Raw genomic sequence first — 20,356 nt, 5'->3', positions numbered from 1 at the left:
GTATAACCTGCCCCCTGCCCCCCTTATGTATAAATCCCGGCTCCGCCACTGTCCATAGATGATCCTAACCATACAATCTGTGGAGATTTGTAGGTGAGGTTTTGTAAAGTGAGAAATCATATGGTGGCCGACCGAGTGCGTAAAAGGGCAGAGAGAGAGAGGGGGGTTTTCTCTCTCCGACCTTTATATGTAAAGGTCGGCCACCATATAAAATACCAAGTAAAGTATGGATAAAATCAAAAGTTGGAACCCATAAAAAAAAAATCAAAAGTTTGGAAAATAAAGGATGCCACAAGAGTGATATTTCATCATCCTTCCTAACTTATGATGAGAAATGATGTCATTGGACTCTCTCTCTCTCTCTCTCTCTCTCACCAACTCCCCTCATCCAACTTCCTGTGGGTCCCACCCACTGGTGTGAAACCTTTGACCCCCACCACCAACCCTTGCAATTATCACACCCACAAAAAGAAGAAAAAGAAGAAGAAGAAAAAAAACATACCTATGATCTAAACCGTTCATTTTGGAAACAAGTCCACTGGATAAATGGGTAGGATTGTTTGCCACCTGATACTTTTGTCTTCCTCTCCTTTATGAGGCCTGCATTAATCCCTCCTTTTAATTACACCAACTCATTAACATTTTCTAATATAGTGGATAATGACAGAAACACCTAATGAAGTCTTACAGAGTAGTCTACAAAATACCACTTTGTCTTGGGTTCCTTTTGTTGTTTTTAGAAAAAATCACCCTGTTTGGATTGCAGGAATTTTCCTGAGAAAAGTTTGAAATGGAAATTAAAATTTCCAGAATGTTTTGCTTTTCCATTGTTTGATTGTTCATGAAGACACTGTTTCTTACTTTCTTTTGACAAAAATGGGCGTAAAACAGAATTTTACTCTGGAAAAGTGTTAAGAGGGAAGCTCCTATGTCAAAACAAGGAGAGAGAAAGAGAACTAGACAAGCGATTGAGCATTGATTTTGAAAGCCCTTTTATCTTATGGATGTGAGATTCCTGTTAGACCTGGGACTAGGACCATGTGGGTCCCTCATTATGGGCTGCAAGGTCAACGTTCTTGATTATAGATATATGTCTGACTGTGGGACCCAAAAGTTGATCGTTAGGATTGATCTCATCGGATGGTTTGTTTTTAAATGCTATATTAAGATGGGTTTCTCTCTAAAGATGAAATAATAATAATAATATGATAGAGTTGTTGCGCTCGAGCACAGAAAGAGGGTGGGGTCACATTTTGGGTATGATCCAAAGCATTCATTTGATGGGCCCTTTCATGGGTAGGGTGTCCACCAAAAATCAGCTCCATTGGATCACCTTAGGCCGTCCACAAATCTGTTCATTTTTTGCCCCACAAATGGACACCCATTGGTGATCCAATGGAGCTGATTTTTGGTAGGCCCCCCCATCTATGATAGGCCCTTCCAAATGAATGGTTAGGATCACCCCCCATTGGCCCCACCCCCATGTTTCTGTGCTTGAGCGCAGCAACCCTTTTCTCTAATAATAATAATAATAATATAATAATAATAATAAGGGATTTGCCAGTGTATCGCAGAAGGCATTTCGCGGATGGGCTAGCTCTCACATGCAACGGCCCATCCGCAAAATGCCTTCTATGATGGACGCTAGCAAGTCCCTAATAATAATAATAATAATAATAATAATAATAATAAGGGATTTGCTGGGGTCCATTGTAGAAGGCATTTCGTCTTTTGTCTTCATTCATGAGGTGGCTGGTCTGACATGCGACAAACCAGCCGTGAAATGCCTTTCGTGATGGACGCTAGCAATTCCCTAATAATAATAATAATAATAAATGAATTGGTATTGACACACCTATAGATCCTATAATATACAAATTCAGAAGGTAGTCGTGCCTACTTTTCAATGGTGATCTACACCCTCATCTCTCCAACTATAATGATAATAAGCATAAAAAGGAAAGAAACAAGGAGAAGGAAAAGCGGTGGGCACAAATTGACAACCCACCCACGACTTCCTCACAACCTTTGAATCCCCCTCAACTTTTCCACAAACTCTCAAAGTCTTTTTCCCTCACCAACCCACAAAAATACAATTCTAAATACTCTTTCTTCCCCCCACATTCATTTCTTCTCTTATTTAATAAGCAACAAAACCATTTCATCAAACACCCACCAAACTAATACAAATTTTCTTTTTCTTTTATCTCATCCATCACCTACTCTCTCTATCTTCCTCATATATCAATCACCTCCCCCAAAATACCATCCAACCTCTCTGTATCTATGGCTTTTCTCTTCATCCTTACACCCATCATCTTCATCTTCCTTGCTTTGAAGCTCTATCAACGGCTAAGATTAAGGCTACCACCGGGTCCACGGGCATGGCCTGTCGTCGGAAACCTCTACGACATAAAGCCAGTGAGATTCCGATGTTTCTACGATTGGTCCCACATTTATGGGCCGATCATGTCGGTATGGTTCGGGTCGACTCTAAACGTCATTGTGTCTAGCTCGGAATTGGCAAAGGAAGTTCTTAAGGAGAGGGATCAACAACTAGCAGATAGGCCAAGGAGTCGATCAGCTGCGAAATTTAGTAGAGATGGCCAGGACCTTATATGGGCTGACTATGGGCCTCACTATGTCAAAGTTAGGAAGGTGTGCACCCTAGAGCTCTTTTCGCCTAAGCGGCTCGAGTCTCTAAGGCCCATCAGAGAGGACGAGGTCACAGCCATGGTTGAATCCATCTTTAGAGATTGCACCGATCCAGGTATTTCTCAATATATGTATACATATTTTTGGTGTATAAGCTTTTAGATAAGATTTTATATGATGTGTGGCCGTATAAACCCGTATTTTTCAAGAAGTATGGTATGGCCCACTCCATTTCCATTGGTTGATCCTAACCAATTTGTTGGGCCACAACATAAATAGGTTGTGCCCCAAAAATCATTTCCATAGGATGATCCTAACCTTCCTATCTAAAGAGGAAATTATTTTGGGGGCACAACCTATTTACGTTGTGGCCCAGCAAATGGACAGCTTGGATCATCCTATGGAGTGGACCATACCGTACTTTTTCAAAAATGCGGGTTTATACAGCCACACATCATATAAAAATATAAAATCTCACTTTTATGCATATGGAGAGGGGAACTATGTATGGTGAACCCATTTAGGCTCTTTCTTTCCCGGGGTCACCCACTAGTAGAGTATTAGAATAGTCATAAATACACTAGAGGAGGGTGGCTTAAGAAAGACAGAGAGAAGAACCGCCTCAGATTAGGGGAAGGTTCAACTGAGGTCGATTTTTGAAGTTCGAAGGGCTATTTGGGACAACCCCAACTCAAGCATGCTTTTGTGTAATTTCTCTCTCTTTATTTATTTGTTTCGAAGGTGGGTGAGTACTTGGCTTGCACCAAAGAATTCATTCATTTTTTTTTTCAATTTTGATTCTTTAGTGGGCTATACCATATATTCCTTTAAAAAAATTGAGCTACAACCCTTCCACTTAGCAGCATCAGATCCCTAAGGCCGAAGTTTGTCCATGTTCGACAGGTGGGTCTTGCACTCAAGCTCCCTCCCTTCTGTCAATGCACCAAAGGGTCAATCCATCATTCATTTTGTACCTAGAGCAAAAGGACATTTAACTTTAGTTCTGTTTTCTTCCTAGTCTTCTTCAAGTTTGTCCTTCCTATTTGGGCTGTTTGGCATGATGATAACTTTAGAGGTAGCTATCCCATAGTTTTCCTCAAGATTGAAATCTAAACTCACAACCAACATGTGAAATCCCCATTCGCTTTTCTTTCTTTTCCTTCTATTCTACTTGACCTGTGTTTGCCCTTCTCTCTGCCCCCCCCCCCCCCCCATTCCACTCACCCCGGATATTGAAATCTCAATTCACAACATTTGAAAAGTTTCTTCCGCTTTTCTTTTCTTTCCTTCCATTCTCCTCTCGACCGAGGTTAGCCCTTTCTCTTCTCTCCCAGCCCCTTCCAATCCCTTCCCTTCTCCTCTCAGACCTAGGAACCGTCGAAACGGGAAGAGCTACCCCTCGAGGCTATTCCTGTGCCAAACACTGCTATTGGAAAACGACAATTAGATAAGTTTTCTTAATAACTATCACACCTCATCTTCGATAGTGCTTCTAAGGATAGGTCTTGTCTTTGTTCTCTTGGTCTGTTTCCTATACCTGTGATAGGGTTAATGTTTTGTATGCTGATTGTAATATCTTTCTCATTCTAATAAACCGGTGGGGGTCCCCGCCAAAACCAACTTAAAAAAAAAAAGATCACACCTCCATCTGGTCATTGCTTCAATGTCACACCACGGATGATTGCCATTTGTCATCGTACGATGGTGGCCCAATAGCAAGGGCACCTCATTGGATCCACATCACCAAACATCTTTATTTAGATCAGAACTCAAAAATACAAAATTAAAGGAATGATAAAAGCAATTGGGTGAGCATGAATCGTCGTAAAAACATGTTTATTGGGTATTTGTCAGCAAGATGTTATGTCACTATAATTTGATTTATTGGTAGTATATTAGTGGTTAAAACGTAATATATAAATAGTTAGTGTTAAAGATAAGAGGAATGATAGATACAAGGGAGCCCTTGCATAAAGAGCAGCAAAAGGACTCATGATTGGATCCAAGTCATCAAATGTAACTGATTTTTCTTTTTCAACTGTTTTTAAAATGTAACTGAAAATGATGTGGATCCAACGAAGAGCCCTTTTCCCACTCTTTATGCAAGGCTCCCTTGTGTCTATCATTGCTCAGTAAATATTTCATATAAAATATTAAAATTTGAGGAATGCTGGATTCACATGCCTTGCAAAAAAAGGGCAAAGGACACCCCCATTGCTAAACTTCCATTAAATAAAGTTTAGATCATAATTTTCTGTGCCATCTTTCATGGAAGTTGACAAATGAAGCAGCCCTTTGCTCTTCTTTTGCAAGGGTGTCTGTGAATCTAGAATTCCTCTTAAAATTTTTATTAAAGTAAAAAATACAATGAAATTGATTATATGTGATAAAATGGCATCAATTTAGGGAAACATATACATGCTCTCTTGTTCTCTTTCTTTTATGCTTTTCTTATTGGCTATTGAGAACTTGTTGGGAACTGCAGCAACCAATGAAAAAGTTTTTATATACAGATAGAGATATAGAGAGAGTAGCTTCAATATCAAAACAAGGGGTTCAAGTTATTTAAGTTGTGCTTTGTTATGAGAAAAATGTTGCATGTCTACTAAATTCGTGCATGTTATTAGGCACATGCACTTTAGTCAGTCATGACTCAGTCGGGTCGACTCAACTCAACTAAGTCGAGTCCAGTTTTTTGCTTTTTAAACTATGCAAATTGTGAAACGACCAATTACTCCAACAGCTTAAGCTGTTGGAGTTGGTGTTATTTAATTATTTGTACTTCAACACACCCTTCACGTGTGGACCTTCTTTTGAGTTGGTCATACACATGGATTTTTAATATCAAGGAGTTTCTGGGTTTTGAAAGCATGACCTGCTCTAAGGCAACCGCTCTGATACCATGTGTAACAACCAATTACTCCAAAAGCTTAAGCTGTTGGAGTTGGTGTTATTTAATCATTTATACTTCAACACTAATGACTTATTTGTTTTGTTAAATCATTGCTAAAGTTGTAAATACGATTTTAAACATCATTTTAATGTGACAGACAAGACCGGGAAGAGCATGGTGGTCAAGAACTATCTATCCGCAGTGGCATTCAACAACATAACAAGGCTTGCGTTTGGGAAGCGATTTGTGAACTCGGAAGGTGTGATGGACGAACAAGGGTTGGAATTCAAGGCGGTCGTGGCCAATGGATTGAAGCTTGGGGCATCCCTAGCCATGGCCGAACACATCCCGTGGCTCCGATGGATGTTCCCACTCGAAGAGGAGGCCTTCGCAAAGCATGGAGCTCGAAGGGATCAGCTCACCAAGGCTATCATGGATGAGCACACCCTCGCTCGCGAGAAGAGCGGAGCAAAGCAACACTTTGTGGACGCACTACTCACACTTCAGGAAAAGTATGACCTTAGCGAAGACACGATTATCGGCCTTCTATGGGTGAGTAATCCTTCTCTTTTTTTATTCTTCATTTAGGCCCTACTTCGTTTGGATCTTAAGAAATGATTTTGAGTCCAACTAAACAAAATTTGAAGTCCAATAATAAGTTCTCGGCTCAAAATAAATTCTCAAAACTCTAAAACGAGGCCTTGTTCGTTTTAGAGTCTTGAGAATTGATTTTGAGTCTAGAACTTATTATTGGACTCGAAAATTAACACAATTTCGAGTCCATTACTCAGTTTTGGATTCAAAATCAATTTTGCAATCTAAAACAAACAGGGCTGCCCTGCCCTATTTGTTTTAGATTGTGAGAATTGATTTTGAGTTCAGCCCTGTTTGTTTTAGAATGTGGGAATTGATTTTGAGTCCAAAACTGACTATTAGACTCAAAATTAAACACAATGTTAAGCCGAGTATGGAAAAGTGGGGGTGCGTCATTGTATTACATTGTGGATGTGCCCTAAATCCCTAATGACTTATTCCTCTAAGAAATATTTTTGGTGAGTTTGGGTTGTTGTAATCAGGCACTGGAATCGACATCCTGTTTCGATTCCGCCTGGTTCTGGTGTCTGGTTGGTTCAAACAATTGAACGGAATCAGTGAAGTGGAAATGATACTGGGGTAAAAATTAAAGGGGAGAAAAATAATTTGTTTCTTGTCTCAAGAGTTGGTATTCTGATTCCACCCCGGTCGGAGTGAAATTTTTATTGAAACTTTTTTAATTAAGTATTTTTCTTCTCTTTTTTTCCCATTCCGTTTCTATGTGAATCGGAAGAGGAATCAAAATAAGATGCTAAATCCAATTCTTTAAAACAAGGAAAAAATTTATTTTGGAAAATTTTTTTTTATGGAAACTGAGTTTACCAAATGTTGGAAATTTTACTTTCCATGAAAATAATTTACCAATAAAAAGTTTCCATACATCAAACAAACCCCTTCATGTTGAAAGCAGACAACTTAACATTTGCCAAATAAATGCAGGACATGATCACAGCAGGCATGGACACAACTGCAATATCAGTTGAATGGGCAATGGCAGAGCTAATCAAGAACCCTAGGGTCCAACAAAAGGCCCAAGACGAGTTGGACCGGATCATTGGGCCCAATCGGATCATGACCGAATCTGACTTCTCAAGCCTCCCCTACCTACATTCCATCACCAAAGAGGCCTTACGTTTACACCCTCCCACCCCACTAATGCTCCCTCACAAGGCCACAACCAATGTAAAAATAAGTGGCTATGACATCCCAAAGGGCTCTAACGTGCACGTAAATGTATGGGCCTTAGCCCGTGACCCAGCCCATTGGAAAGACCCGTTAGAATTCCGGCCCGAACGGTTTCTCGAAGAGGATGTGGACATCAAGGGCCATGATTTCCGGCTACTTCCATTTGGAGCGGGTCGACGGGTCTGCCCCGGGGCCCAATTAGGGATCAACTTGGTCCAATCTATGTTGGGACATCTTTTGCACCATTTTCGTTGGGCCCCACCGGAGGGGGTCAAGCCCGAGGAGATCGACATGTCGGAAAATCCTGGGTTGGTCACATTTATGCGGACCCCACTACAGGCGGTCCCAACACCTAGGTTGCCTGCTCAGCTGTACAAACGTGTGCCGTTTGAAATGTAATTTTGTTTTTTTTATCTCTTTCTTTCTCTTCTCTTCTCTTCTTGGAAAGAAAGAAATTGAAGGATTGGATTTGCTTTTCTATGACTTTGATCTTTCAATAAAGTTGAAAAAAATAGTGGGCATGTTCTTATGGATGTATATAGATGTAAAAAGACATCGAGAAAGTTAAAATGAGTGATATGAAGTTGAATGGCCAGAGTCGAGATCCAATAAGAAAAATTCAAAGCAAAGAGAGGAGTGCCAGTGTCAATATAAGGGGTCTTCCTAATCTCCGGTCGAGGATGACCTAAGTGGTGGGCGGTTTTAAGGGAATGTGTTGTTTTTTGGTTTTTCCTCTTTTGGTTTCTGATTTAGAGGCGAGTCAATTAGCCCTCTTCTTGTAATTTTGCAATTTCTATATAATATTTTGAGGTCCTCCCCGGAGCCACAATCTGTTCCGGGTTAAAAAAAAAAAAAAAAACCCTCCTTTATCTTACTTGCTGCCTTAGTTTTGATTATTCTTCTTCACAACTTTTCCACCAAACTTTCGAATTCTTCTTCCCCTCCCCCCACCCACACACACACACAACAAAACTAACTCCAACGACTCATTTAAATGTAAATCTCTACCTAAACGATGGAGATTTTATATGGTGTGTGTGATTGAAAATTTTCGAAGTGGTACAGTGAGGCCCACTTCATAGGATGATCCAAACCGTTCATTTGTTGGGCCACAATGTTAATAGCCTTTACCCAATAAATCTTCTTCATATGATGATCCCAACCAAGGGTTGTCAGTTTAGTTGTAGAGAGGGAGAGGGAGATCAACAATTTAGATGTTATTATTTGAATAATTCTTGGCCAATGATATTTTCACCGCCCTGCATTACGCATGCACCCCTCTTATATGTAGTGATTTGACATCAAAAAGCGTTAAAGCTGCCCACTTTTCACGTGATTTATGTTATAAGGGGAGCGCATGTGTAATGCAGGGGAGTGAAAATATCATCTCCCTAACTCTTTTAGGTAAATGTTATTAGTACAAATGTTTTCATATTTGCACATGTGTACCTTTTCTTTTCTTTTTTAATTGGTTTGTTGGAGCTTTTTGACGATAATGACCTTTAACAGCTCTTTAAATAATAGAAGGTAAGATGTGTTGGTGCAAATATCAAAACATGGTTGTGCTAATAACATTTCCTTTTTTTAACGGTGGATGTATTATTAAAGAAGAAAAACCAAAGGATATATACCTGCCCAAGAAGATAGTAAAGAGATACAAGCCAGTAGAAGGAAGCCTACATAGAATGAACACCGAAGCCACCTTCAATGAGGACAAAAATCAAAACCTCCAGCCTATCTCTTAGAACTCCAGCTCTAGCTAGACTATCCGCATCGCAATTTGCTAACCTTACAATGTGCCGGAAAGAAACATCACAAAACGACACCCGATCAATAACGGACTCAAATCTCCATGGGGAAGATAACCTGCCCTCCAACCAACTATTTACATTAATGAGAGAATCACCTTCCACAATTGAACTATCAAAGTCTCTACTCTCAATCTACCTAATTCCTTGAAGAACCACCCTAGCCTTATCATCATTTGCGTCCGTGGTACCAATAGGGCTTGAGAAAGCACTATTATTTGAAAATATTTCAACTATGGTAGGTAACCAGTTAGATCTATTGACAATCAGATCTTTGTCTGACTGAAAACTACTGGGGATTTTTAAAAAGTGCTCGTAAGTGAAATAATGCTGGTGTTGCAAGCACTTTGTAAGCAGGGGTGGACCCACATATAAGCGTGTGTGTGTGTGTTTTGCGTGGTTTTTTTTTTTTTTTTTTTTTGTTGGGGGGGGGGGGCACTGCTCCCCAATGACTTGCAAAATCCCTTTTATACACTACAACACAAAAGGGTTTTACCAGCTTTCCTGAGCCGGTAATAGTAAGCGGCCCCCCAAGACCAAAGCAGGCAAAGTGTAAAGTACGGAATTATTGCTATAGTTTCGACTAATTACGGATTTCGTGTACCATTTAAAACGAGAATTAAACACGGTTGAATCTTCAAAAAGGGGTGGGAAAAAGTCCCTAATACCCTTCTGACAGAGTCCTCGTATGTTGCCCTTCCTGATGGATGAGAACATCAATCATTATCATCAAAAAGCGTTAAAGTTGCCCACTTTTCACGTCAAATCACGTTATAAGGGGAGCGCATGCGTATCTTTTGGAAAATAACGGCTCACGTCTCTTTTGGCTTAGAACGCCGCGCCGCCGGATTCTTGAGCACGCCGCCGGAATATCAAGTGCGCTGGATTCAAGAAACACCCATCTTCAAATATATCAAGTACGCTGCCGGATTTTCTAGGTTCAAACATGTGTTTCAAACGTATCGAGTACGTCGCAGGAAAATCGATTACGCCGCTGGATTCTAGAGTCGCCACCAGAATATTAAGGGGTATGCCGGCGGAAATAGGGTGTAAGCGGAAATAGAGTGTACACCAGCGGAATCTCATACAAGGAGACGGTATTATTAGAAGACAGTCACCGTTCCATATTTATGTCCACGTGTCTTGGATCCGACCGTCTATGTATATTGACGACGGTCAAGATTTAAAAGAACCCAAGGAAATCTGGGTTCAAAGAAAGATTTCAAATCCAAACCAAACCGGCTGTGTATAGAGGCGCCAGCGTTCCAAAAAAAATTTCAACACGTGTCAAGCATTTATTCGTCTCTAGTTATTTCCGACGACCAAGATAGAAACGAACCCAAGGTACTGTCTGTTCAAATACACATTTACAGGAATCAAAAGAAGCCTTGTGAAGCGCGCCAATTTAATAGGCAGTAATGAAAAAGGATGTGAAGCGCGCTAATTTATTAGGCAGTAATGAAAAAGGAGATTTATGTTGATGTCAGAAGGGTATCAGGGTATTTTTCCGACCTCTTTTTGAAGAATCACTCGTGTTTAATTTTTTTTTAAAAGGCACGTGAATTCCGTAATTGCTCGAAACTATGGAACGCATTCCATACTTTTCCCTTTGCCTTTTCTTGGTAACTATTTTCTGAAAGAATCATTGGGTCTCAGTGGTCATTAAGGCCATATTAGGCAATCATGAAAAATTATTCCATGAAATATTCATTGGCCCAGCTAGGCGAGAGGGGCTGAGAAGAAGGAACATGGAGAAAATTGATTAGAGGGGAGTACGGATAGCATAAAAAATCCCTAAAACCTAGTGAAAAGAAAACACTTATTTAGAATTGGTTTTATGCTTTCCTCGTTTTCAAGAGCTTTTCGTGCTCCTCTCCCTCCCATCTTCTCAAGTCTCCCTATCTCCAGCCCATCCTCACAGTAGGTCCGTCCCACAAATATTCCATGGAATATTTTTTCCTGGTGGCCAAACATGGTCTAATTTCCTCTTTTTAGTTCGAGAAACACAGCTCATTGGGGTACTAGACTATAGTTGGTTGCAATACATACAAAATAAGGTGTCAACATTGTCATATATGGGACGTGCCCTAATTATCTCTATGGGATCATCTTGACTCTATACTAAGTTCACGTGGGGGTTTTGCCTACCTAACTAAGCGAACTTAGCAAAGCTCATTTTCCGTGGAAACATGAAGTCTATAAAGACAGAGATGCAATTGACCCTATTTAAAAAGGAGAAATGAAAGGGGAAGGCTTTGGCCTTTAGCCTTTGCCTACCTGAACACGCTAAAGATTGGTTTGCAAGACGTGCACCTCTCTCTCTCTCTCTCTCTCTCTCTCTCTCTCTCTCATTTTTCCTCCGACGGACAGAAAAACAACACAGGTCTCTATCTCTTACACTCCCTCTTTTGATCGGTGCATTACCTTGCCTGATGGGGTGTAAAAATTACAGCCTCTCAGAGGCCGCCACCTATCCTGGAGTAGGTGAACTCCAGCCTCTCACAGGCCGCCACCTGTCCTCGCACAGGTCATCTCACGTCACCACGTTTTCCCCTATAAATAGGGGTTCAAAGCTCAAACTAATGGGTAATAAGAAAAAAACCCTCTCCACCCAAAACTCCTAAAACTAGCTCTGCACTCCTGCTCATACTGACTTGAGTGTTGAAGGGCCTGGCCGGAGTAAAACCCGGGTTGGTCTTCTGACCTCGTTTGCCTTGTGCAGGACTTAGCCCTCACAGCAGGACTCAGCCACTTCGCTCCCCTTCACTCCGGCCCCTCAGGACTAAGCTCCTCTGGTCATACAGCTCAGCTCTTATGTCACTGTCGTACCTGTTACTGATTTTCGGTCTAACAGATTGGCGCCATCCGTGGGAGCCCAGAACTAAAAGCCGTTCTCAAACATCTCACAAAAAATGGCAGGGCGCAAGAATGCGCGGGTACCAGCTGCACGGACTGATCAAGCCTTGCTGCCTCGCAGGACCCGAAGTGAACGAATCGCCTCGCTGGTGGTGGCGGCCTCTGCTATAGCTGAGCAGAGCCCTGCTAGCTCAGAGCACCTGAATCCCCTGCCCACTCCGGAGCAAGTTCAAGCTCTATTTCAACAGATGACAGCTCTCGTTGGGCAGTACCAGCAACTGCTTCAGACGCCTTCACAACCTCCTCCAGAGGCTCCGCGATCTGTCCAAGAAAGGCCAGACGTCCATAAGGGAGAGTCATCGCGCCATGGTGAGGATCGAACTCACCACTCCACCTGACAAGTCCATCACAACCCAGCGAGGCATGCTCAAGCAGAACCTCACCGCCGTCAAAGGTCACGGTCCCGCTCCGCACAAAGGCCCCGAGCTCATGAAGACCGTGCTCCACCAGTGAAGTCCTGGTCTCGTCGAAGGAGTCCGGAGAGCCAGTCCGGCTCCGCGGCGAGCCGATCTATGGGAAGAATCAGGTCCGCGGAACATAGAACGGATCCGCTCCTACAGAGAATGGAAGAAATTGATCACCGGATAGAGGAATTGGCGAAGGATCAGAGTCGGCCCGCCTCCAGGGCATTCTCAAGTAGAACGCCGTTCACTGACGATGTCCTGGGTGCCCCAGCACCCAGAGAGTTCAAAATGCCCGCCGTCCCGCAGTATGACGGGACTACTGACCCCGTTGACCATTTGGAAACATTCAGAACAATGATGCTCATCCACGGCGCCTCCGACGGCTTCATTTGCAGAGCGTTTCCAACGACGCTCACTGGTGCGGCAAGAGACTGGTACTCCAGGATCAAACCGAACTCCATCAGCAATTTCGATGATTTCGGAGAGGATCTGGTCCGCCACTTCATGAGTAGCCGCAGGCCGAGGAAAACGACAGCATCCCTGATGGCTTTGCGGCAGGACGACAATGAGCCTCTGAAAGTGTTCGTCCGCCGCTTCAACAGGGAGGCACTTCAGGTGCCCAATTTAGATCCCTCAGCAGCTATGAATGCGCTCCTCGCGGGTGCCAGGTCTAATGACTTCCGTCGGGTTGTAGCGCAACAAAATCCGCACTCACTGGCAGACCTCATGGCCGGGGCAGAGGAGTATATAACGGTGTAAGAAACACTGGTAGCCCTTAATTCAAATCGGAGGATAACCTCTGAAGAGAAAAATCCCCCCAAGCAGCGCAGGGAGGATAACCTCCCAGAAGAGAGAAGTCTCCACCTCCGCAAAAAAGAGAAGGGAACTTCACACCTCTCAACACCTCCAGAAAACATATATTGGCTGCGATCAGCGAAGAAGAATTCGTGAAGTGGCCCGCTAGAATGATCTCCAAAGGAAACAGGAGAGATCCATCGAAATACTGGCGGTTCCATAAGGACCACGGTCACGACACGGATGAGTGTTGGCAGCTCAAAGAGGAAATTGAGCAGCTGATCGACCGGGGTTATTTGAAAAAGTATATCCGAACTGATGGCCGCAAGCAAGAGCGCAGGGAAAAGAGCCCCCGAGGCCGCAGCTCTCGAAGATCGCAGCCGCCCCCTGCTCGGAACAAAACTCCTCAGCCGCCCAGCACGCAACCAGAGGCGCCTCGATCTCAGCCAAGGGGTGTCATTGGTACAATCATGGGTGGACCTGCCGCTGGAGGCACGTCCTCCGCTGCCCGCAAAGCGTATGCACGACGGATCAACGCCGTGCACACGACCAGCAAGAAGACACGAACAGAGAATGAGATCTCCTTCTCAGATGCAGATTTGGACAACCTCATACTGCCTCACGACGATGCACTGGTTGTAACCATGCTCGTCGCCAACTGGGAAGTAAAGAAAATTCTCATTGACAACGGGAGTTCGGCGGATATCTTGTACTATCACGCCTTTCAGAAGATGATGATAGGAGACGACCGCCTGAAGCCGGCAAGCTCAGACCTGTTTGGCTTCTCCGGAGAGGTGGTGAAAGTAGAGGGGTAGATTGAGCTCCCAGTTCTTGTCGGGGAGCCACCCTGCCAAGCAATCGCCATGGTCAACTTCCTGGTAGTAAGGGCCACTTCTGTCTATAATGCTATCCTCGAACGGCCTGGCCAGAACCTGATCCGTGCAGTGGCTTCGACCTACCACCAAAAGATGAAGTTCATAACGCCCAGTGGCGTGGGGGAAGTTCGAGGAGATCAACCTCAATCCAGGGAGTGCTATGCGATGGCACTGAAGGGCAAAAATGCAGTGGAATCACTACCAATCGAACTATTCGATGTAAGGGACGAACTCAGCGGGACTCAACCCACTGAAGACCTCATCTCCATTCCGCTGTGCCCAGAAGACAAAGAGAAAGTTGCTCTGATCGGCTCCTCTCTCAGTAGCAACATTCAGCACCAGCTCACTGAGTTTCTCCAAGCCAATGCAGATGTCTTTGCATGGGTTCCCGCTGATATGCCCGGCATTGATCCAGAGATCAGTACGCACAGGCTTGGTGTTGATTCAACGTGTAGACCGGTTAAGCAAAAGAAGAGACATTTCGCTTTTGAAAGGCGACAGGCGATAAAAGAAGAAGTGGAGAGGCTTCTGAAGGCTGACTTCATTCGCGAGATTCGATATCCAGACTGGCTGGCAAATGTAGTCCTAGTCAAGAAGACAAACGGAAAATGGAGGACCTGCGTCGACTTCACCGATCTAAATAAGGCCTGTCCTAAGGACAGCTATCCGCTCCCAAAGATCGATCAACTTATCGACGCCACTGCGGGTCACGAATTGTTGAGCTTCATGGACGCCTTCTCCGGATACAACCAGATCAGGATGTACGAATCAGATATACCAAAGACCTCATTCGTCACAGATCAAGGGACTTATTGCTACCGTGTTATGCCCTTCGGCCTCAAAAACGTCGGAGCTACCTACCAAAGGCTGGTGAACCGACTCTTTCAGCACCAGATCGGCCGTAACATGGAAGTCTATGTGGACGATATGCTGGTCAAAAGTCGCAGTGCGCAGGATCATGTATCTGATCTCAGAGAAACATTTCAGGTCCTGAAAAAGCACAGCATGAAGCTTAACCCTACCAAGTGCACTTTCGGGGTCAGCTCAGGAAAATTTTTGGGTTTCATGGTAAGCCAACGAGGGATAGAAGCAAATCCAGAAAAGATCAAGGCTGTGATGGAGCTCACTGCTCCAAAAACTATCAGAGAAGTCCAGCGGCTCACGGGAATGATAGCCGCACTGGGGCGCTTTATCTCCAAGTCCGCGGAGAGGTGCCTGCCTTTCTTTAGTGCGGTCAAAGGACTTAAGACTGCGCCCTGGACGGAGGAATGCCAAACCACATTTGAGGAGTTGAAGAAGTACATGTCCTCCCCACCACTACTAACAAAGCCAGAGCCAGGCGAGGAGCTATTTCTGTATCTCTCCATTAGCTCCACGGCTCTGGCAGCTGTCCTCGTCCGCGAAGAGCATCGACAGCAAAAGCATATCTATTATGTTAGCAAGGTTCTTCACGACGCAGAAATAAGGTACCAGCGGGTCGAGAAATTGGCTTACGCGCTAGTAATGGCGGCCAGAAGTTAAGGCCTTACTTTCAAGCCCACACCATAAAAGTCTTGACTGATCAGCCACTCCGGCAAGTACTCCATCGACCAGATATCTCCGGGCGACTTGTGAAATGGGCCGTGGAGCTAAGCGAGTTCGATATTCAGTACGCGCCTAGGCCAGCCATCAAGGCTCAAGTACTCGCAGACTTCGTGGCTGAGTGCACCATCCCCAGCAGTTCGTCGATTCTGAAGCTGTGCAGCTCCCAGTTGCGGAGGAAGCAGCTCCTGCAGAATGTATAGCAGAGGGAACTGAAACAGAAACCATCCATCCGTCAGCCGAGCAGGGCTCCGCGACCAGCGCACTAATTGGGAAGTACATGTCGATGGGTCTTCGAACAAAAGTGGTTGTGGAGCTGGCCTCATCCTCACCGGACCTGATGACTTCACTGCGGATTATGCCTTAAGGTTTGGATTCCGCGCATCCAACAACGAGGCAGAATATGAGGCTCTCCTACCAGGGATGAGCCTTGCAATCCAAACCGGCGCCCAGGACTTAAAAGCATACTGTGACTCTCAGCTGGTTGCAAACCAGATTCAGGGGGTCTACGAAGCTCGAGACGAGCGTATGATCAAGTACGTCTCCAAGGTCCGCCAACTCGCCAGCAAGTTTGAAAGTTTCGAGGTTATCAGGGTACCCAGAACAGAAAATGCCAAGGCAGATGTACTGTCAAAACTGGCTGCCTCCGGATATACCACCCTTGGGAGCATACGCATGGAGTTCCTACCAAGATCCAGCATCGAAAGTAAAGCCGCGGAAACAATGCAGGTAGAAAATGCGCCGTGCTGGATGGACGAGATCATCAGTTATCTGCGCGACGGCAAACTCCCCGAAGATAAAAAGGAAGCCCGCAAGGTGACACAAAGAGCCGCCCGATTCTCCCTCAGCAGTGACATCTTGTACAAGAGATCCTATACTCTCCCATATCTGAAGTGCCTTAGGCCGGGCGATGCAGCATATACACTCCAGGAGACGCATGAAGGAATTTGCGGAGAACATCTGAGGGCAAAGCCCTGGCGATAAAAGTGCTGCTCAGATGACTGTATTGGCCTACCATAAGGCAGGATGCACTGAGTTTGGTTAAAAGGTGTGAGAGGTGTCAGAAATTCTCTCCCACCATCCACCAGCCCGCCGTAGCAATGGCTCCAATTATCAGTCCACTCCCCTTCGCAGCATGGGGGATGGACATCTTAGGCCCTTTCCCACCGGCCTCTGAAAAGCGCATGTTCGTGGTAGTGGCGATCGACTATTTCACTAAGTGGGTGGAGGCAGAACCTCTAGCCCAAATCACAGAGCAAAATGTGCAGAACTTCTTCTGGAAATCAGTAGTCTGCCGATTTGGGATTCCCCGTGCCTTGATAACGGACAACGGCAAACAGTTCGACTGCCGTAACTTCCGGAAGTTCTGCTCTGACCTAAAGATCGAACAGAGGTTCACTTCAGTAGCTCACCCACAGACCAATGGGCAAACGGAAGTTACTAATAGAATCCTGCTTCAGGGGATAAAGAAAAGACTGGACGACAAAACGGGCCGCTGGGCAGACGAGCTTTATCACGTTCTATGGGCATACCGCACCACTTCTCGCACGCCAACTGGTGAATCGCCATTCAACCTCTCCTTTGGAATAGAGGTTGTGATCCCGGTCAATATAGGCACTCCGTCTCCTAGAATCACCAGCTTCAACGAGCAGCTTAACAGTGACGGGCTCCGCGCCAATCTCGACCTATTAGAGGAGATCCGGGAAGAATCTTGAATCCGAGTCGCCTCCTACAAACAGAAAGTATCCAACTATCATGACTCCAAGATACGCCCCAGGGAATTTCGGACAGGAGATTTAGTCCTGAGGAGAGCAGCAGTATCTCAACCAACTAAAGTCGGGAAACTCTCCCCGACTTGGGAGGGGCCATATCGAGTAAAAGAAATCATCCGCCCCGGGAGCTACAAGCTAGAGACACTGGAGGAGCACTTGTTACTCCACGCATGGAACTCCAAAAACCTTAGAAGATATTATCAGTAGACACACCGCCCGGCTTGACAGGTGATTTTGTAAATTATGTTTATAAGAATATGAATAAATAATTCTTTTTGCAGATTCAAATTTTCCTCTTAGAACTGGAAACCCAGTTCATAAAACTTGGGTACTCACTAGAAACCCAGTTCACAAAACTTGGGTACTCACTGGAAACCCAGTTCACAAAACTTGGGTACTCACTGGAAATCCAGTTCACAAAACTTGGGTACTCACTAGAAACCCAGTTCACAAAACTTGGGTACTCTCTGGAAACCCAGTTCACAAAACTTGGGTACTCACTGGAAACCCAGTTCACAAAACTTGGGTACTCACTGGAAACCCAGTTCACAAAACTTGGGTACTCTCTGGAAACCCAGTTCACAAAACTTGGGTACTCACTGGAAACCCAGTTCACAAAACTTGGGTACTCACTGGAAACCCATTTCATAAAACTTGGGTACTCACTGGAAACCCAGTTCACAAAACTTGGGTACCCTCTGGAAACCCAGTTTATAAAACTTGGATGCTATCAATCGTCTACAACCCCAGGTTATTAAAACTAGGGGGCAAGCCGGGCAAGTCATTCAACTAAAGCTTATCAGAGACAGGAGAAACAAATATGGACAAATATAATTTCATTCATCAAAATGTAGGGCCTCGAGGGCCATTACAGGGTTGGCCTTGAAGGCCGTCAAAAAAAAGAAGGGAAGAAGAAGAAAAACAACAAAACAAATAAGAGATCCTAAGGTCTCAAAAACCACTACAGAAAGAAAGAAATACTAAGAGGCATCGGGGATGGTGGCAGTGTCAACGGCGGCATCAGCAGCAGTATTGGCGAGGGCCTCTGGCTCCTCGTCAACAATTGTCGGCCTGGAAGGTAGAGACAAATTGGCCATCACTAAGTTTGGATTGCACGCCTGGAGTTCTTGGAGGCAGTCATAATACCCAAGACTATAAGCCTCACTCGACAGGCTGAATAGTTCGGCTTCTTTCGCCTCGACGGCTCCCTTTACTGCTGTTTCCTGCCTCTCTTTGGCTCTCCTTCTCTGGGCATCCATGGCTTCGGCAGCCTTATCCAGCTTCTGCTTTTCGGAGGCCAGATCCTCCGCCAGTAGCTTCTTCTCGGCCTCTACCCGTCCGATGCTCGTCTGAAGCTCCTTGACCTCAGTGACCAGCTTTCCGTTCACCTCTTCAGATTTGGTGATGGCCTCGGAGAACTTCTTGCTCTTCTCCTTAAGATCGTTGTAGTACACACCAATCTGCAGGCAGAGACAAGTATCAGTATAGGAAGAAAGCAAAAGACGGACAGAGAGTGAACAAATTTATCACCTGATAGAGTGAAGAGAACACCGCCTCTTCGCCAATAGCCGGCGGCTCGTGGATAACTTGTTGCTTATCCTTTACAAGGAGACACTTGCTCACAATCTCAGCCGCGACTCGACTCTCGCCCAGTCCGGTGTCATCCTTCTGAACGGCCCAATTGGGCCGAAAAACATTGTCACCCGTCCTCACGGGAGGGCGGGCCCCAGCTCCAGTTCCGGTGGATGTACCACCAGACTTAGAAGAACCACCTCCTTGAGCAAAGGGGCCCACTAGCCTCACCGTGGTCTTTGCCTTCTGTGCCGGGGGTGGCACCGTGTCTCGTGAGGGGGCCGGACTCGCCAGCTCGGTCGCCTTTCTCTTTTGGCGCTCTTGGAGAGCCTGTTGAGCCCCTTCTTGCGCCCTTGGCTGGGCTCCTTGCCTTATCTTCTCCACTGTTGATTGTTTCTTCATTTCTGCAAGTAAGGAATCAGTCAGAAGCAGATAAAAGAAAAATAATAATAGCAGTTTTTAGAGTCTAGCTACATACGTGCCGGAGTCGCGGTACTTATACCAAGTCCGACCAAAATATCTTCTCCTGAAAATTTCGAACAGTGAATGGGACCTGTTCGCTCCACTTCCTCCCGCATCAGGATTAATGTCCTTTTATCGTCGCCCTCAAGAAGCGGTTTGCGGCTCAGTCCGCTGGTATTCGGAGTATCCCACACCAGAGGAACCGGCCAGGCTTCCCTGGACTCCGAGTCCTTAACGTAGAAGAACTTATTCTTCCACGAGTGTATCGACGAAGGGATACCAGTGATGATTTTCATATCAGGGCGCTGGCTGATGTAAATCCAGCCCCCTTCTTTGTGCCTCTTCAGATGAGCACAAGCACGGAATAGAGGCACGGACACGCCCCTCTCCAGCCGGCCATGAACTAGATACAAAAACCCAGTCAGTAACCTCCATGAGTTCGGAGCCACCTGGGCAGGAGCCAGTCCATAATATCGGAGCACCGCGACATAGAAGGGGTGCAAAGGAAAGTGAAACCCTGCTCTCAACGACTCTTCGTAAATGCAGATATCAGAGCTTTCGTTGCACGCCCTATCTCCCTCTATTGCCGCTCTCAGCTTGAAGGATGGGGGCACGCAGTATTTATCCCTAATGTTCTTCAGCATGGACTCGGTGAGGTGATTTTCCTCAACTAGAGCCCGCATGTTGTACTTAGGGTTGGCCTCCATCCGTGCTCTAGCAATGACCTCCACGGCCCGGCCAGGAAGGAACGTTGTGGATGCCTCAGCAACGTCGCTGCCACCACTCCCCCCTACTCAGTGGAGACTATCAGTCGGAAGTGGGGTGGCGTTCAGATCTAATATCA

General features: G+C 45.2%; 2 protein-coding genes across 2 annotated transcripts; both read left to right on the top strand.

Annotated features, from left to right (window-relative positions):
- Nucleotides 1-2,137: 2,137 nt before the first annotated feature.
- LOC143846293 (cytochrome P450 98A2-like) lies at nt 2,138-7,864 on the top strand. The gene is made up of 3 exons (XM_077354753.1): nt 2,138-2,770; nt 5,706-6,100; nt 7,082-7,864. Exons 1-3 carry the CDS (start codon nt 2,287-2,289, stop codon nt 7,724-7,726), a joined length of 1,524 nt encoding a protein of 507 aa, XP_077210868.1. The 5' UTR covers nt 2,138-2,286; the 3' UTR covers nt 7,727-7,864.
- A 7,377-nt stretch (nt 7,865-15,241) lies between these two features.
- Nucleotides 15,242-16,690, top strand: LOC143889923 (uncharacterized). Its single transcript, XM_077394328.1, has 3 exons — nt 15,242-15,568; nt 15,846-15,982; nt 16,075-16,690. Exons 1-3 carry the CDS (start codon nt 15,242-15,244, stop codon nt 16,688-16,690), a joined length of 1,080 nt encoding a protein of 359 aa, XP_077250443.1.
- Nucleotides 16,691-20,356: the final 3,666 nt, after the last annotated feature.

This window comes from Tasmannia lanceolata, unplaced genomic scaffold (assembly GCF_043159265.1).
Source record: "Tasmannia lanceolata isolate RefF3 unplaced genomic scaffold, GAP_Taslan_0.1 ptg000002l, whole genome shotgun sequence".
NCBI lineage: Eukaryota > Viridiplantae > Streptophyta > Magnoliopsida > Canellales > Winteraceae > Tasmannia > Tasmannia lanceolata.
The sequence above is the reverse complement of the archived record's forward strand: the minus strand, read 5'-3'. Positions and strand labels throughout refer to the sequence as shown.

What these genes read in the sequence shown, in the direction of transcription:
- LOC143889923 (XM_077394328.1), top strand. Translation starts at nt 15,242, where the DNA reads ATGGAGCTCACTGCTCCAAAAACTATCAGAGAAGTCCAGCGGCTCACG. An exon ending in ATATCTATTATGTTAGCAAG is followed by an intron (nt 15,569 to 15,845) that starts GTTCTTCACGAC and finishes CATCCCCAGCAG; the next exon opens with TTCGTCGATTCTGAAGCTGT. An exon ending in ACCAGCGCACTAATTGGGAA is followed by an intron (nt 15,983 to 16,074) that starts GTACATGTCGAT and finishes TTATGCCTTAAG; the next exon opens with GTTTGGATTCCGCGCATCCA.
- LOC143846293 (XM_077354753.1), top strand. Translation starts at nt 2,287, where the DNA reads ATGGCTTTTCTCTTCATCCTTACACCCATCATCTTCATCTTCCTTGCT. An exon ending in TAGAGATTGCACCGATCCAG is followed by an intron (nt 2,771 to 5,705) that starts GTATTTCTCAAT and finishes TTAATGTGACAG; the next exon opens with ACAAGACCGGGAAGAGCATG. An exon ending in CGATTATCGGCCTTCTATGG is followed by an intron (nt 6,101 to 7,081) that starts GTGAGTAATCCT and finishes AAATAAATGCAG; the next exon opens with GACATGATCACAGCAGGCAT.